Source organism: Mustela lutreola, chromosome 5, assembly GCF_030435805.1.
Source record: "Mustela lutreola isolate mMusLut2 chromosome 5, mMusLut2.pri, whole genome shotgun sequence".
In the NCBI taxonomy this organism is placed as follows: domain Eukaryota; kingdom Metazoa; phylum Chordata; class Mammalia; order Carnivora; family Mustelidae; genus Mustela; species Mustela lutreola.
The window spans coordinates 163,013,067-163,032,343 of NC_081294.1; the positions used below are offsets into that span (position 1 = coordinate 163,013,067).

Genomic DNA, 19,277 nt, shown 5'->3' on the forward strand with positions numbered 1-19,277 from the left:
ACAATATTTCAGGTACGTAGTAGTTACCTGTATCTAGTTTATCTGGACCACATTGATGTCAGTAACATTCCCAACATTATAAGTTCTTATAAAAAAATAACATCTTTAGAATTAGACATTAATAGATATTTGAGAATGACTAGTAACTTGCCTCAGAAAACCACCAACTAATGTGTGCCTTTAGCTTTGAGGTTCCAAGTGATTTGATGGATGTTTTTCTTCCCAACTTTAAGAATCATTGAATAAAATTACTCAGTGATGTTTCAAAGTAGGGAAGGTAAAAAGTAAACAATTAATTCAGGCATGCTGGGCATTTGGGTACTTTATTAAATGTTGATACAGCTGGTTTCTTTTTTTCCAAAATTTTCTGTGACTAGTTTATTTTCTTAACTCCACTTTTATAAATAAGAAAATTGAGTTTCATAGAAGTTAGTTAAAATGTAAAATGGCAAGAAAACATTTGGAGATGTGTAATTTCTCTGTCTTTGGCTATTCTAGTCTCGGGTAGGGCCCCTCATATCCACATTGAACCTGGAAATAAAAAGGACTTTAAAGTGACCTGCATGTCCACGGGGTGGTATCCAGAGCCTGAGGTTCAATGGAGGAACCATCAAGGACTGCATCTGGCACCAGGCTCTGAGACAAAGACAATGGAAGGAAGTGGATTGTTTCATGTGGAATCATCTCTCACAGTGGACAAAAGTTCAAGAGCAGATGTGTCCTGTGTTGTAAGGAACACAATACTCAATGTTGAGAAGGAAGTGCATGTTTCCTTGGCAGGTCAGTTATCATTAGCAATATCATTGCTAATTAAGATTTATTTTTTATCATTATGTTAGTCACCATACAGTACGTCATTAGTTTTTGATGTAGTGTTTCATGATTCATTGTTTGTGTATAACACCCAGTGTTCCATGCAGTCTGTGCCCTCCTTAATAGGGATCACCAGGCTCACCCATCCACCCATTCCCCTCCATTCTAAACTCCTCAGTTTGTTTTCTGGAGTCCTTGGTTTTTCATGGTTCATCTCCCCATCTTGTTCCCCCCTTCATTTTTCCCTTCCTCTCCTAATGTCCTTCATGCCATTCCTTATATGCTGCAAATAAGGGAAATCATATGATAATTGACTTTCTCTGCTTGACTTATTTCACTTAGCATAATCTCCTCTAGTCCCATCCATGTCAGTGCAAATGGTGGATACTCATCCTTTCTGATGGTTGAAGAATATTCCATTGTGTGTATGGACCATTCTTTATTCATTCATCTGCTGAAGGGCATCTTGGCTCCTTCCACAGTGTGGCCATTGTGGACATTGCTGCTATGAACGTCAGGGTGCATATGGCCCTCCTTTTCACTATATCTGTATCATTGGGATAATTAAGATCTTGCTGACAAAGATCCATGACTGACACACCAAGAAGAATATTCTAGTTTATCCATTTGTGATTCTTAATGTGGAAGACTTGTAAAAAATCACATTTGGTCTTGTTTTGTATTCCTTTTTATGTTAGAAATGTCATTGTTCTACTTTATAAAAATAAATATATGAGTTCACAAAGGCATTCAAAGTGAGAAAAAGAATTTTGAGGAATATTTCAAAGTTCCTCCTAAATGTCTGATCCCACTGTCTAGGGAAAGCTACTTTTTCACTACTTGGTGTTTTCTCCCATCTGTCAAATAGAATTTGAATTCTGGCAGAGCCATTTACTAGCTTCATGATCTTGGGTAACTATTGAGCTCTCTGTGCTCAGTTTCCATCTGTTATATATGGGTAATATTACTGTCTACCTCATGAATTTTTTACAGTAACAAAAATAATATCACAGGCAAAGAAGAGCTCAGACTTCTGCCTGTTCTTTATACCTACCAAAAGTGATCTTTCAAAGAAAGAGATTGTCCAAACTATCTCACTACTTACTGTATATGCAAATACCTTTATTTGAAGTATTTCACCCTATCAACAGCAACCCTGTCTCTCTCTCGTCCTTCCTATTTCTTCAGCTTCATTTTTCATCCCTGTCTTCCATGTATCTAATTCTCCATATCCCACATAATTCTCTGAACATATTCAAACATGCAATACCCCTTGTAGCTTGTCATTGACACATTTGCTCTGCTTTTCTGTAACTGAGAGTTTCCTTCTCGTCCCTCAATACTTTATCTTATCTTCCCATGAAATGGTTATCAACTTTTCTGTGTTCAGTGACCTCTTTACTCATATATTTTTGTGATTATATGTTTCACTATTTCCCCAGATAGAATAATAAACTCCTGAGGACATTTCACCATATTTCTATTATGTTTCCATTTCTTAGAAAAATACTGAGCCATAATATGGTTTCCTACAGTAGATAAATATTTGTTTCACCTCCTATCAACAAGCAAAGTGTCATTTCTTTTTTTATTGTTTTCTTACTATTTTTAATTTAATTTTATTTTTCCAGTGTTCTAAGATTCATTGTTTATGCACTACACCCAGTGCTCCATGCAATACGTGCCCTCTATAATGCTTTTAGTTTGGGAAGTCACATTATTTTAAGATAATAAAGAAAATGAAGGACTGATATCTGAGATTTATAAAGAACTCCTCAAACTCAACACTCAAAAGACAGATAATCACGCCAAGAAATGGGCAGAGGCCATGAAGAGACACATTCAAAGAAGACATACAAATGGCTAATAGACACATGAGAAAATGTTTATCATCATTAGCCATCAGGGAGATTCAAATCAAAAGTACATTGAGAGGAGGCAGCTGGGTGGCTCAGTGGGTTAAGGCTCTCCCTTTGGCTCAGTTCAGGATCTCACGGTCCTGAGATCAAGCCCCACATCAGGCTGTCTGCTCGGTGGGGACCCTGCTTCCCCCTTTCTGCCTGCCTCTCTGCCTACTTGTGATCTCTCTCTCTCTCTCTCTGTCAAATAAATAAATAAAATCTTTTAAAAAAAGCACATTGAGATACCACCTTACACCAGTTACAATGGCCATAACTACAGTAAACAATACGTGTTGGGGAGGATGTGGATTAAGGAGAACCCTCTTCCACTGTTTGTGGGAAGGCAAGTTGGTGCAGCCACTTTGGAGAGCAGTGTGGAGGTTGCTTAAGAAATTAAATATAGAGCTGCCCTATGACTCTGCAATTGCACTACTGGTTATTTATCCCAAAGATAGAGATGTAGTGAAAAGAAGGGCCATCTGTACCCCAATGTCTATAGCAACAATGACAACAATTGCCAAACTGTGGAAAGAGCCAAGATGACCTACAACAGACAAAGGATAAAGAAGACATGGTCCATATATACAATGGAGTACTATGCCTCCACCAGAAAGATCAATACCCAAATTTTGTATCAACATGGACAGGACTGGAGGATATTATGCTGAGAGAAATAAGTCAATTATCCTATGGTTTTTACTTACTTGTGGAGCATAATAAATAATATGGTGGACATTAGGACAAGGAAAGGAAAAGAGAATGGGGGAAAATGGAGGGGAGATGAACCATGAGAGACTGTGGACCCTGAGAAACAGAGTTTTGGAAGGGAGGGGGTTAGGGGGATGGGTAAGTCTGGTGGTGGGTACTAAGGAAAGCATGTATTGCATGGAACACTGGGTGTGGTGTATAAAAAATGAACCTTGAAACACTGAAAAAATAAAATAAAATTTAAAGAAATAAAAAATTAAATTTAAAAAAAAAAGCACACACACACACACACACACACACAAACACAGATAATGAGGAAGAGAACTTGAGTTTGGGAATGTGAAAAAAGCAAACACACATACAAAATAGAGGATTTTTGTTCAACAACTTTAGTATTACAAAGAATAGAGGAATTTAGGAGTTTCTTACTGAGATTTTTATACCGAAGAAATGAGTTGAAACATATAATAAGGTATTATGAGTTGGGACAATATTATAATGCTCTTGAAAGTCTGAATGTAGGAGATATATTTTTTTTTTAATATACTAATGGGTTTGAGATCACCAAATAAAAATTCTAGAGACATCTTGTTGAAATCTTAAATGAGGGTAGTCTCTGAAGGAATGTGTCCTTGACACCTCTTTTAAAATAAGTATTCATTAGAAAAATAAGAAAACAATAGTTTTTAATTTATTGATTAAAGTTGCCAGTTGGCAGATATCCCATAAGAAACCTTAAATTGAATTAAACATTTGTTTCTAAAACCTAGACTGTGAATCCCATTTGGCTTATTATCCAAGATGTCACAGTTTCTCCTTTAATCTTTAGAGAAGCTCCACATGCCTCTCATTCATTGACATATTTTCAAGATCACATATATATTTATGTAGAAAATAATTGGATAGAAAGAACACATGACAAAGACAGTTTGGGGAACCAAAGGTGAAAAATTGGAAACAAATATGAAAAGAAATACCTTATTGCATTTGTAGGTTTTTATTAATTATGACAGAATTATTTGTTACATAGAGTAATATTAATGTTGCTAAATCTTGATTGTAGGTACATAGATGTCTGAAGCATTACTTGTATGTTTTCAATGTATTAAAACATTATGATTTATAAAATAAAATTTCTGCATCTCCATACATTAGGAACAACAAAGGGAATGGAAGCCACTTTAGCATTCCTGAATTCTGTAGAATTCCAGGGAAGGATAGGTGAGGCTTAGAATCTGGGAGTGCCTGGGTGGCTTGGTGGTTAAGTATTTGTCTTCAGCTCAGGTCATGATCCCAGTGTCCTGGGATTGAAACCTGCATTAGGCTCCTTGCTCCCACTCTCTCTGCTTCTATTCTCTTTCTCACTGCGTTGCTGTCACATAAATAAATAAAATCTTTAGGGAAAAAAAAAAGAATCTGTGTCATTTCTAGCAACGTCTCCTAAAAGAAAACTCTTGGGATCTGTTCACAGAAGCCAAGTCACTGTTACCAAGCTAGATACTTAATGAGACAATCTCTATTTTTCAGATTCCTTATTTCTTGAGGACTTTACCTGGATAGTGTGGTTGGTTGTTCTCCTGGTTCTCCTGGTCATCAGTGTAACCATCTGTGTTCTATTTCTGCGTGTTAGAAAAGCCAAAGGTAAATGAAACAACAAGAACAACAACAAACAACTCAAAGGAACCCAAGACAACAACAGCAAAAACTGTGGAGATTGGGTTCATTTGTGGAAGAAGTACATTGTAATATTAACACCAAATTCATAATTGGTTTGTAGGGGGCCTTTAGCATTTCAAATTGGGAACAAGAAAAACTAATCAGAAAAAATATGTAAGTACATATTCAAAACTCTGAGCGTTTTTCAGAAAATAGAGGTTGTCTGGTTAAGGTCAATTATTTTCACGTAGTTTTGGGATCTAGATGAGGTGCAGTGGAGTGGAATCTAGAGACAAAGACCAAGAAAGAATTCTTGAAACATCTTTGGTGCAAAATGGTGGTTTATTAAAGCACAGGAGCAAGACCCATGGGCAGAAAAAGCTGCTTCTCTGGGGTTTGTGAGGTGTGGCTGATTATATCTCATGGGATTTGGGGAGTTAAGGAAAAAGAGTGGTCTAAAAGAACTTTCATGTATTAAAGAAGACACACAGGATACTGGTATTTTGCCATTTGTTAAGGTTGTTTTCCTTTAAGTAAGTCATTAATAGTAAGATAGTTGGGAAATTCTTGCAAGAATGTCACACTCCTCCTATCATACATCCTTGTCAATGAACTTTAGGCTTAGAAGAAATTCAAATTTATTTACATTTTGCTCTGCCTCAGCCTCCCTCAATTTTATGGAGGATGATATTAGGGTTTCAGGAATGGAGTTATGGACCTCTGAAAGTTAGGCTATTGATAAGAAAGCTTTTTCCTTGTAAATAACTGGGACATTTGTAGACTTAGAGAGACTCAGGTCTTTCAGGATTGTGATCTCTACCAATTAAATGTTTGGTTTTTTTTTTTTTTTTCTCTAGGGCAGCCTGGAGTGCCTAAGGAATATCACATATATCTCATAGGGGGAAGTGTGGGGTGTCAGCTTCTGCCTTGTCCTCAGCTAGCCTTCTGCTTCTTATCAATTTCATCAAGAAAAAAATGCACTTCATTTCTGATCTACACTTAAATTTGAGGGTTTAGAAACCAGATTATATCTCTGTTTGATTATGTGCTTGTTTATGTATCCAGAGGTAATACAATTCTCTGTGACATCATTTGTTAATTGAAGTTAGTTTTGCATCAGGATGGCATTTTCTGGTTTCAGAATGCATGTGTTCTTTCATGTATTTGGGGGGAATGTAATCTAGAGCAGTATTCAGAACATTTCTTCATGAGCATAAGCAAGAAGACATTAAGAAGTTAAAGTTTTTACTAAGGCCATGACTCCCCATGATGGCCTTTCTCTGCAGGGGGTGAAATGTCTCATAGAAAGCCTGTTTCTCTGTCCTTTAAATTGATAATTTTTATCTAAGCAGGACTGACTACCATAGCCTGTGACACTTCCATGCCTCACTTTTCAATGTGTCTGATGAGATCTTTAAGCAAATGCTCTCCTTGGAACTAATAGAAGTATTCTAGAGGCATTACATTAGTTATTCCTATAGAGCTAAGATGTATATTGTTCTTCATTGATTGAATTTCCAGTATCTTAAGCATTACCTTCCTCCCAACTTTACCTCAATTTGTGTTGAAAAGAATCAGGACAGTAATCAAAGGTAAAACTAAACAAGGAAACAAACAGTAATAGCAATTATAAAAATTCCCAGAGTGTGAAGAGATGTATAGTGGGGTGTTAAAGTTCTACTCTCATCACCTACCAGTTCACACAAATGATTATACTTCATATCCCTAAATTAATGTACAATGTAGACTTTTCTCAAAATGTCCAATACTGAGGACATCTGTGTGGCTTAGTGGGTTAAGCCTCTGCCTTTGGCTCTAGTCTGATCTCAGAATCCAGGGATGGAGCCTGCAACAGGCTCTCTGCTCAGCAGGGAGTCTGCTTCTCTCTCTCTCTTTCTCTCTCCCTGCCTCTCTGCCTACTTGTGGTTTCTGTCTCTGTCAAACAAATAAATACAATCTTAAAAAAATGTCCAATATTGTTTACTCGGTCAATATGAAAAAAAAATTGTTTTTTTCTAAAACCATTTGAAACACATTTTTCAAGGTAGAAAAAGAGGATTTATTAACTAGAGGGTCATAAATCAAAACTTAAGGACATTATTGGGTATTCTTTGAAAAAATTGACTAAGTGGCTAATTATTTGAAAGATTTACATAATTTACAACTCAGCTGTCATTGCTTATTATCAATACACTAATTCAGTCAATAATTGCTTTGTTTAATCAAAAAGATTAAAACAAATTTTAATTTGAAAAATAATTGCTGATTATACTAGAATTAAAATGAAAAACAATAAAAAGTATAGTTGACGAACAATATATTACTTTCAGGTATACAACATAGTGATTCAATAAACTCCATACGTTATACTTGGTTCACAAAGTGTAGCTATCATCTTTCACTATGCAATTATTCTAATACCAGAGATTATATTCTCTATGTTGCATCTATCATCCACATGATTTATTCATTTCATAGTGGGAAGCCTGTACCTCCCACTTCCTTTCACCCTTTCACCCCAATCCCTGCAACCACCAGTGTGTTCACTGTATTTATGGATCTGGTTCCATTTTATTTATTTTGTTTTTTAACATTCTGCATAAAAGTGCAACCATAGGCTTTGTTTTGTCTGACATCTCACTTATCTTAACATCCTCTAAACTTATCCATGTTGTTGCAAATATCAAGATCACATTCTTTCTCTGGCTGAATAAATACAAAACCATTGTCATATATATACATATATATGTATATGTATATATTTGTGAGACAGATATCTAGATATTAGATATCTATCTCATATCTATGTATATAGATATATCTATATATAAATGATACAGATCTATATATATAAGATACATAGATATAGATATAGATCTATATATAAAAACATAGATAAATATATAGATATCTAGATAACTATCTCACATATAGATATCTATATAACTCACATAACTAGATATAGATATAGATATAGATATAGATATAGATATCTATGTATCTATCTCACATATTATTTGTTCTTTCATCTGTGAAGGACACTTCTTAGGTCACTTCCAGATCTTGGGTATTGTAAATAATACTGCAATAAACTTAAGGGAACCCTTATGTTTCTGAACTAATGTTTCCATTTCTGGAGGTTAAATACCCAGTAGTGGAACTACTGAATTGTCAAGGATTTCTCTTTTTAATTTCCTTTTTAAAAATTAAATTTTATTTTTTCAGTGTCCCAAGATTCATGATTTATGCACCACACCCAGTGCTCCATGCAATATATGCCACCACCTTTTTAATTTACTAAATAAATCCCCTGCTCTTTTCCACATTGTCTGCAATAGCTTAGATTCCCATCGCAGTATGTGAGAATTCCCTTTTCTCCACATCCTTGCTAACACTTAGTATTTATTATATTTTTGATAATAGTCATTGTGACAGGTATCAGATGATATCTCTTGGTTTTGACTCACATTTCACTGGTAATAAGCTATGTTGACCATTTTCACCTGTATCTGTTGGCTATCTATATAGATTTTTGAAAATCATCTAATCAGGTCCTTTGCACATTTTCAAATGAATTACAGTTGGGTTTTGTTTTGTTTTGTTTATTTTTTATTTATTTTCAGCATAACAGCATTCATTATTTTTGCACCACAACCCAGTGCCCCATGAAATCCATGCCCTCTATCATACCCACCACCTGGTACCCCGACCTCCCACCCCCCCCTTCAAAACCCCCAGATTGTTTTTCAGAGTCCATAGTCTCTCATGGTTCACCTCCCCTTCCCATTTTCCCCAACTCCCTTCTCTTCTCTATATCCCCATGTCCTCCATGCTATTTGTTATGCTCCACAAATAAGTGAAACCATATGATAATTGACTATCTCTGCTTGACTTATTTCACTCAGCATTATCTCTTCCAGCCCCGTCCATGTTGCTACAAAAGTTGGATATTCGTCATTTCTGATGGAGGCATAATACTCCATAGTGTATATGGACCACATCTTCCTTATCCATTCGTCCATTGAAGGGCATTTTTGTTTGTTTGTTTTGCTTTTCTTCTGGTTTTGGTTTTGAGTTGTATATGTTTTATATATTTTGGATGTTAAAGTCTTACCAGATATCAATACAAGACTCTTTTCCCATTAAGTAGTTTGTGTTTTTGTTTTGCTTTGTTGATATTTTCCTTCACTGCATAAAGGCTTTTCTTTAAGGATTTAAGGGTGTTTATTTTTGTTTGTTTGTTTGTTTTTTTAAGATTTCATTTACCTATCTGAGAAAGAGAGAAAGAGAGAGAGACAGTGAGCTGAAGGGAGAGGGATAGAAAATCTGAAGCAGACCCCATGCTGAACACAGAGTCTGTGGTAGTAACTGATCTCACTACCACAAAATTATGATTTGAACCAAAACCAAAAGACTGATGCTTAACAGACTGAACTTAGCCACAATTGTGTAAGGTTTTTAAGTTGGTCCAGTCCCAGTAGTTTGGTTTTTGTTTGCTTCCCTTGCCAGCACAGACATATACATACAGATGTTGCTAAGAACAATGTCATAGAGTGGCACCTAGCACCTTGTGTCAGCCTCTGTGCTTAGGAAAGAATCTGCTTGAAATTCTCTCGATTTCTCTCCTTCTGCCCCTCCCCTGCTCATGCTCTCTCTCTCTCTCTCTGACTTTAGTTCTCTCTCATTGAACAAATAAAACTAATAATCATATATATATATATATATATATATATGTATATATATATACATATATATAAATGTACATATGTCAAAAAGACTTGCCTTCTTCCTATAGCTTTATGAGTTCAGATCTCAGTCCTTAAACCGTTTTTGTTTCTGTGTAGGGTTTAATGAAGTGTATCAGTTTTATTATTTTGCATGTAGTTATCTAGTTTACATAGGACCATTAATTAATTTATTTATTTTTAAGATTTTTACGTATTTATTTGACAGACAGATCACAAGTAGGCAGAGAGGCAGTTAGAGAGAGAGAGAGAGGAGGAAGCAGGCTCCCCACTGAGCAGAGACCCCAGTGCAGGGCTCGATCCCAGGATCCTGGGATCATGACCTGAGCCGAGGGCAGAGGCTTTAACCCACTGAGTCACCCAGGCACCCCAACATGGGACCATTTATTGAAGAGAATTTATCTTCCCCGTGTACATGCTTGCCTTCTTTAATTGACCATATAAGCATGGGTTTATATTTGGTATCCCTATTTAATTCCATTTACTGTGTGTCTATTTTCTGTGCCAGTGACATACTGCTTTAATTATAATAGATTTGTGGTATATTTTGAAATCTGGGATTATTAGATATCCAGCTTTATTTTTCTTTCTCACCATTGCTTTGGATATTCAAGGCCTTTTGTGTTTCTATACACATTGGACAATTATTTGTTTTAGTTATGAGAAAACTGTTTTTGGTATTTTGATAAGGATTACCTTGAATCTGTAGCTTTATTGGGGTAGTTTGGATGTTTTAACATTATAAATTCTTCCAGTCTATCTGCATGGAATATCTTTCTATTCGTCTTTGTCATCTAATTCCTTTAGTTGATATTTTATAATTTTCAGAGTATAGGTCATTTAACTTCTTGTAGAAATTGAAACCCAGATATTTTGTTTTTCTCATGAAATTTTAAATAAGATTTTTAATTTTTTTTCTTCTGTTTCATTTTTAGTGTATATAAAATAAAATTATTTCTTTATAGTAATTTTGTATCATGCAAATTTACTGAATTTATTAATTCTAAGAGCTTCTCAGTGGAGTCCTTAGAGTTTTCTATGTATAATACTATGTCTCTCTCAAGTTGTTATAGCTTTCTTTATTCCTTATGGATTCAGATGCATTTGTTTCTTTGCACAGGATTATACAGTGATAGGATTATGATTTCCAGTACTATTTAGAATAAATGTGGCAGAGTAGACATTCTTCTCTTGTTGCTGTTTTTGGAGGAAAAGCTCTCAACTTGTCACCATTAAGTATGATGTTAACTGTGGGTTTGTCATATATGATATTAATTGCCTAGGGGTATATTCCCTCTAAAAGCATTTTGTTGAAAATTTTTAAGGATGAAAAACTTGAAATTATGTCAACTTGTATTTTCTGCATCTATGAAGATGATTATATATTTTTTATCCTTTATTCTATTAATGTGGTATTTCACACTGGCTTGTGGATACTGAACCATCTTTGCATTACCCAAGGAAACACATTTGATGATGATGAATGATCATTTCAAAGTATTGTTGAATGTGGTGTTCTAATATTTTGTTGAGAACTTTTATCTATGTTCATCAGAAATACTGACCTGCTTTTGTTTTGTTTTTTTTTTTTTTTTTGGATTTACTTTAGTGTCTTTGGTTTTAGTATCAAGGAAAAGTTGGCCTCAAGGAATGTATTTAGAAAGTTTCCTTCCTCTTATATTTCTTGGAATAGCTTGAGGAGAATCAGTATTAATTTAAATTTTGGGTGGAATTCATTTGTGACTCCATCTGGTCCTTAATTTTGTATTGTTTTAGTTAAATTTTTACATATGTATGTGTGTATGCTTGTATGCATGTATCTTTAAATTTTATTTCTTCAGTGTTCCAAGATTGATTTTTTTACACCACAACCAGTACTCCATGCAATATATGTCCTTCTTAATAAACCCACTACCAATCTCACCCACACCCCACCCCCATTCACTCTAAAACTCTCACTTTGTTTCTCAGACTCCAGTCTCTCATGATTTGTCTCCCCCCTTTGATTTCCCCACCTCACTTCTCATCCCCATCTCCCAATGTCCTCCTTGTTATTCCTTATGCAGAACAAGTAAGTGAAACCGTATGATAATTGACTCTTTCTCTTTGATTTATTTAACTTAGCAAAATCTCTTCCATTCCAGTCCATGTTGATACAAAAGTTGAGTATTCATCCTTTCTGATGGAGGTATAATACTCCAGAGTCTATATGGACCATGCCTCCTTTATCCATTCATCTGTTAAAGGGCATCTTGATTCTTTCCACAGTTTGGTGACTGTGGCCATTGATGCTATGAACATTGGGGTACAGAAGGCCCTTATTTTCACTTCATCTGTATCTTTGGGGGTAAATCCCCAATAGTGCAAGTTCAGGGTCATTAGATAACTCTATTTTTAATTTCTAAAGGTATCTCCACATTGTTTTCCAAAGTGACTGCACCAACTTGCATTGCCACCAACAGTGTAAGAGAGTTGCCCTTTTCCCAAATCCTCTACAACATATGTTGTTTACTGTCTTGTTAATTTTGGCCATTCTAACTGGTGTAAGGTGGCATATCAATGTGGTTTTTATTTGAATCTCCCTTATGGCTAATGATGATGAACAATTTTCATGTTTCTCTCAGGTATTTGTACGTCTTCTTTGGAAAAGTGTCTGTTCATGTCTTCTGCCCATTTTTATGAAATGATTATCTGTTTTGTGTGTAGTTTGAGTTGGAGGGGTTCTTTATAGATTTTGGATATCAGCCCTTTGCCTGTAGTGTGATTTGCAAATATTTTCTCTGATTCCATGGATTACCTCTTTGTTTTGTTGACAGTTTCCTCTGCTGTGGCAAAATCTTTTATCTTGATAAAGTCCCAAAAGTTCATTTTTGCTTTTGTTTTATTTGCCTTTGGAAGCATATCTTGAAAGAAGTTGCTGTGGCCAATGTCGGAGAGGTTACTGCCTATGTTCTCCTCTAGGATTTTGATAGATTACTGTCTCACATTGAGGTATTTTATGCATTTAGGGTTTATCTTTGTCTATGGTGTAAGACAATGTTTGAGTTTCCTTCTTCTACACATTGCTTTTCAATTTTCACAGCAGCAATTATTGAAGAGACTTTTTTCCACTATATATTTTTTCCTTTTATGTCAAAGATTATTTGACCATAGAGTAGAAGATCCCTTTTGGACTCTCTAATCTGTTACACTGGTTTATGTGTCTGTTTTTTGCACCAGTACCATGTTGTCTTGGTGATCACAGCTTTGTAGTAATTATTGAAATCAGGCAATGTGATGTTCCCAGCTTTGTGTTTCTTTTTCAGCATTTATTTAGGAATTCAGAGTCTTTTCTGTTTCCATACAAATTTTAGAACTGTTTGTTCCAGTTCTTTGAAAAATGATGGAGGAACTTTGATTAAGATGGCATAGAAAGCATAGATGGTTCTAGGCAGTATAAACATTTTATCAATGTTTATTCTTCTGATCCCTGAGCATGGAATACTTTTCCATTTTTTTGTGTATTCAATTTCTTTCATGATTCTTCTGTAGTTCCTCAAGTATAGATCCTTTACTTCTTTGGTTAAGTGTATTCCCAGGTATTTTATGGGTCTTGGTGCTATAATAATTTGAATCAATTCTCCAATTTCCCTTTCTATATTTTCATTGTTAGTGTGTAAGTAAGCAATGGATTTCTGTACATTGATTTTGTATGTTGCCACATTACTGAATTGCTCTATGAGTTCTAGTACTTGAGGGGTGGAATCTTTTGGGTATTCTATAAAAAGTCTCAATTCATCTGTGAAGTGAGAGAGTTTGACTTCTTCATTGCCAATTTGAATACCTTTTACTTCTTTTTGTTGCCTGATTGCTGATGCTAGGGCTTCTAGTACTATATTGAACAACAGAGGCATGAGCTGATATCCTTGTTGTGTTCCTGATCTCAAAGGGAAGGCTGTTTTGTTTTTTTGTTTTTTGTTTTTTTTTTTTTTTTTTTTTTTTTTTTTTTACATTGAGGATGATATTTGCTGTGGGTTTTTCGTAGATAGCTTGTATGAAGTTGAGGAATGTTCCTTCTATACCTATACTTTGAAGCATTTTAATCAGGATGGATGTTGTATCCTGTCAAATGCTTTTTCTGCATCAACTGAGAGGACAATGTCATTTTCTCTCTTCCCTTATTGATCTGTTCTATCACATTAATTGATTTGTGAGTGTTGAACCACTCTTGCATATAGGGGATAAATTCCAACTGGTCAGAGTGTATAATCTTTTTAATGTACTGTTAGATTGTATTAGTTAGGATCTTGTTGAGAATCTTAGTATCCATATTAATCAGGCATATTGATCTGAAGTTCTCTTTTTTGGTTGTTTCTTTGCCTGTTTGGGGGATTAGGGAAATTCTGGCTTCATAAAAAGAGTCTGGAAGTTTTCCTTTTGCTTCTATTTTTCGAAACAGCTTCAGGAGAATAAGAATTATTTCTTCTTTGAATTTTAGACAGAATTCCCCAGGGAATCCATCAGGTCCTGTGCTCTTGTTTTGGGGAGGTTTTTGATCACTGCTTCTATCTTGTTATAGATATTGGTATGTGAGGTTTCAATTCCTTCCTGATTCAGTTTTGAAAGTTTATAGGTTTCCAGGAATGATTCCATTTCATCTAGGTTGCTTATTTGTATATAAATGTTGATAATTTCTGATGGTCATTTCTTTTTCCTTGGTGTTAGTTGTGATCTCTCCCTTTTCATTCATAGTTGGATTAATTTGTGTCCTTTCTTTTTTATTCAGATTAGTTTGGCCCATGTTTTATTGATCTTATTGATTCTTTCATAGAACAACTTCTGTTTTTTTGATGTGTCCTACTGTATCTCTAGTTTCTATCTTATTGATCTCTGCTCTAATCTTTATTATTTCCCATCTTGTGTGTTGGGTTGACTTAATTTGATGTTGATTCTCCAGTTTTTTAATGTGTAAAGAGAGTTGGTGTATTCTGGATTTTTTTTTTTTTTTTTTTTTTTTTTTTTTTTTTTTTTTTTTTAGTGAGCCTTGGATGGCTTTGTATTTCTCCCTTAGGACTGCCTTTGTTGTATCCCATAGGCTTTGGGGCCAGAGTGTCTTCATTCTCATTGGTTTCCATGCATTTGTAAAGTTATTCTTTGATTTCCTTATTGATCCAAACATTCTTAAGCAGGGTTGTTTTTACATTCCAAGTGTTTGAATTCCTCCCAAACTTGTTCTTGTGCTTGAGTTCCAGTTTCAAAGCATTGTGGTCTGAGAATATGCAGAGAATAACTCAGTCTTTTCATATTGGTTGAACCCTGATTTGTGACCCAGTACATGTTCTATTCTGGAGAAAATTCCATGTGCGCTGGAAAAGAATGAGTATTTTGTTGTTTTAGGATGATATGTTATGTATATCTAAGAGGTCCATCTGGTTCAATGTGTCATTCAATGCTCCTGTTTATTTATTTTCTGTTTGGATGATCTGTGTGTTTCTGTGAATGACATGTTAACATCCCCTTCTATTAATATATTACTCACAATATGACTTTTTATTTTGATTAACATTTGTCTTATGTAGTTGGTGGTTCCCCTTTGGGGGGCATAAATATTTACAATTGTTAGATCTTCTTGGTGGCTAGACCATTTCAGAATAATGTATTTTACTTCTTTCTTTCTGACTACATTCTTTAGTTTAAAATCTAATTTCTCTGGGTGAGAGTCACTACCCCAGCTTTCTTTTCATGTCCATTGACATGAAAGATTCTTCTCCATCCCTTCACATTCAGTCTGAATGTCTCCTTAGGTTCAAAATGGGTCTCTTGTAGACAATATTTGGATAGGTCCTGTCGTTTTATCCAATCTGTAACCCTGTGCTGTTTTATTTGAGCATTTAGGCCATTCACATTGAGAGTGATTATTGAAATATATGTTTTTATTGACATCATGTTGCCTTTGAAGACCTTGTTTCTATAGAGAATTTCTACAGAAATTCTGTAAATTTCTGTTCTATGTCACTCTTGGGTTCTTTTTATTTTTTTTTTATAGAACCCCTTAATATTTCTTAGAGTGCCAGATTCATGGTCATATACTCTTTTAAACATTTCCATTCTTGAAAGCTCTTTATCTTTCCATCCATTTTGAATGTCAACCTTGTTGGATAAAGTATTCTTGGCTGCATGTTCTTTTCATCTAATGCCCTGAATACATCTTGTCAGCTCTTTCTGGCATTCCAGCTTTCTGTGAATAGGTCTGATGTTATTATGATGGACCTTCCTCTGTATGTAAGGAATCTCTTCACCCTAGCTGCTCTCTAAAACTGTTGTCTCAAATTTTGATTCATCAGTCTCACAATCAAGTGTCTCGTGGTCTTTCTATATTTGTTGATCTTGAGGGGTGATCTTTCAGCCTCTAGGAAACAAAGGTTGGTTCCATTCCCCAGACTGGTAAGATTTTCATGGAGAATTTGTTCAAATATATTTTCTAGTCTTCTTTTTTTCTCCTCCCCCTCGGGGGGGGGGATAATAATTATTCCTAATAATTCTGATGTTAGAATGTTTCCTGGTGTCATTTATTTCCCTAATTCTGCTTTCATGCCTTCTTAGCTGTTTGTTCCAGGCCTCCTCCTGTTCTCTATGATTTTGCGCTCTAGATCACTAATTCTATATTATGCCTCAGTTACCCTAGCTGTTTGAATATTTAGATTACATTGGAACTCATTGATAACATTTTTAACTTCTTTCCGGGCTGCTCTCACTCTGCCCTTAGAGATTCTATATTGTCACTAATGGTTTTTTCCAACCTAGCCATTGCCTGGGTAATTTTTACCCTGAATTCCCTTTCTGACACACTGTTTATGTCTATATCCAATAACTCCGAAGGAAAGGGCACAGTCTCTGAATTCTTCCTCTTTTGGGTGTTTCTCTTCCTAGTCATTTTGGTAAGAGGTACTTGAGGGGATTTATAGCTGAATATATCAATTGCCATCGAGGCAAGGTGCACACTGGAATACTTCTGAGCAATCAAAATTCACCACCAAAAAAAAAAAAAAAGAAGAAGAAGAAAAAAAGAAAAAGCAAGAAAAAAAAAAAAAAAGACAGAATGGGCCCCCAAATTAAGATTCATAAGGTATACAAACAAAAATGGGTAAACAAAAAGATAGACAAAAGTAAATGACAAGATAAAAGAAAAAAGAAAAATGAACCCAGCCGATATGAACCCCAAGGATAAGAGTTTTATAATGCCAAAACAAAAACCAAATACACAGAAATACTGACAGAAGAAAAAAGGTGGGAGTGTGGTTATAAATCCTCCAATTGGGTGAGAAAGGTTATTTTGATTCTTTCTGTGTGTTTTGATAACCTTGGTAAAAGACTCAAATTTCCAGAGATAAAGGGAGATTAAAACTTGTTTATATTATAGGGGTAGTATTGATGAGGGAGCAGGAGGCTGGCTGAGGACAGAGCAAAAGCTGGCGCCTTGCACCCCCTCTTCACCCGCTCCCCTCCATATGTGTAGCATTCCTCAGGCACCCCTGACTGCCATAAAACGATAAATAGTTAACTTGCAGGGATCACAATCCTGCAGAACAGGAATCTCCCTTGCCCTACAAGATGTCCTAGAGACCTAAACAGGGAGGTTACCTTATCAATAGCACAAATTTCCAGAGGCAAATAACTCTTGGTTCCTGAAGCCCTAATGTCCCCCTCCCACCATAAACTGGAGGAGACTGGGGTAGAAGGGAATGTAAATGATAGCCGGATCATAATGCCCCACCAAGAATCTCCCAATTATCTTGATGTTAATGCCTGACCTAAAGACGACATTGATCAGGCCATAAGGGCAAAGACTCCCCCCACCCCCCGGCACCTTGTAGGCCCTCCCTAACATGTGAGAACTCTGTCGAAATCTCCCATTCCTTCACCACCTCCCCCCAACATGGGGTATATAACATGCCCACCTTCACAACCCAGGGCAGCAGCTCTTCCTGCCCACGGGTCCTGTCCCCGTGCTTTAATAAACCACCATTTTGCACCAACGATGTCTTAAGAATTCTTTCTTTAGTCGTCGGCTCTGAACCTCCTCACCCCACCGAACCTGACTTAGGTTCTGGGACTTCATCAGTATTAGTTAGCAAATAGGATTACTTTGAAGCTCATATCTATGTGTATATTAAAAAAAATAAAGGGAAAATAAAAACACACGTATATGTATGAAAAAAAATCAAGTTAAAAGGTTATTATGGAATATGCTATATTAAACCTCTAGTTGTAATGGTTAAAAAAAAAAAAAACTAAGTAGGTTTAAAAAAAGTAGGTCTAAAAAACTAAGTAGGCTCAGAAATTAAAAGGAACAAGAATAGTGAGAATGAATTAAAAATAAAAGTTCTATCTATGAATTATACTGATTTTAGGACAATAACCAGAGCTTAATATATTGTTTTTCCCTGATATTGAGGTTTTACAGCTGTATGGTGACCCTGAGGTGGTTGTCCTCTCCTTCTTTTGGCTGACTTTCTGGGGGAGGGGCTTCCCGGGTTGTTTTTCAGTTAGTCTTGCTTGGGTTTAGTCCTCTTGCCCTCTATCAAGGGGCTGGGCTCTCTGGAAACCAGTTTTTCAGGCTTTTGTTCTCTGGAGGTTTTGTGTTTTTCTTCCCTCCCCGCCCCCTTTAGTTGTTTACTATGGCTTTTCAGAAGTTTAGTGGAAAGCAAACTGGACCCAGACCTCTGTCTCAGAGAGAACCTTCAGTATGCTCCCCTCTGGGTGGTCCAGAATACACCGACTCCCCTCTGCAAACTCTGCTGAGCTATGCAACCTCCCACAGGCAGAGGAGGTCCCCAGCGACCATCTCAGGGGATGCCAGAAGTGTCTACTTGTCTCTGCACCCCCATACTACTAAAACTGTGAGTGATATTTGTCCAAGGAGCATTTTTCAGATGGCTGCCTTTGCTGGGACTGCTGGGGTCTAGACATGAGGTTGCCACCATGGGTGATTGCACTGGCCCCAGCTAGGAGAGTCCAGACCCTTGATTGGTCCTATCTCAAGGGTAGAGCTTTCTCAGGCACTGGCAGGAAGTGGGTAAGACCCTGGTCATGCAGTACACAGAAGTTCAAGGGAAAACAGGCTGGTTTTGTCACCAGACTTGCTCCTGGAGGGGCAGCAGTGTTCCCAGCTGAGTTGTGGTGCAAGCCACGCAACCCCACAGGCTCCATCACACTCTCTCTGGGACAGGTGGTCATAGGTGATGGCTGTTCTGGGACCATGTGTTTAGGCCTATGCCTATTACCCCCTGATTCCACCAATGGCCACTTAAGATCTTTTGCTCTTTTTGAGTGCTTTTAACCAGAATCCAAGTTAATTCTGGTTATCAGGGCACTCTCATATTGGGTTATTACTTTCCAGTGGGATGCTTCTGGTGACTCCCTCCCTCTTCTATTTATGCTCTGATATCAATCCAATCGTGCCCACTCTGTTCTA

General features: G+C 36.3%; 1 protein-coding gene across 15 annotated transcripts in view; it reads left to right on the plus strand.

Annotated features, from left to right (window-relative positions):
• Positions 1–19,277, plus strand: part of LOC131832697 (butyrophilin subfamily 1 member A1-like) — a 114,589-nt gene that overhangs the window by 50,159 nt on the left and 45,153 nt on the right. For 14 of the 15 annotated variants that reach the window (XM_059176044.1, XM_059176048.1, XM_059176049.1 and 11 more), the window contains exons 3-4: positions 499–780; positions 4,950–5,063. In XM_059176044.1, coding sequence (XP_059032027.1) covers positions 499–780; positions 4,950–5,063 — 396 coding nt within the window. Of the gene's footprint in view, positions 1–498; positions 781–4,949; positions 5,064–5,935; positions 7,048–19,277 lie in introns of those variants that run through there. The other variant, XM_059176052.1, reaches the window with a different exon arrangement.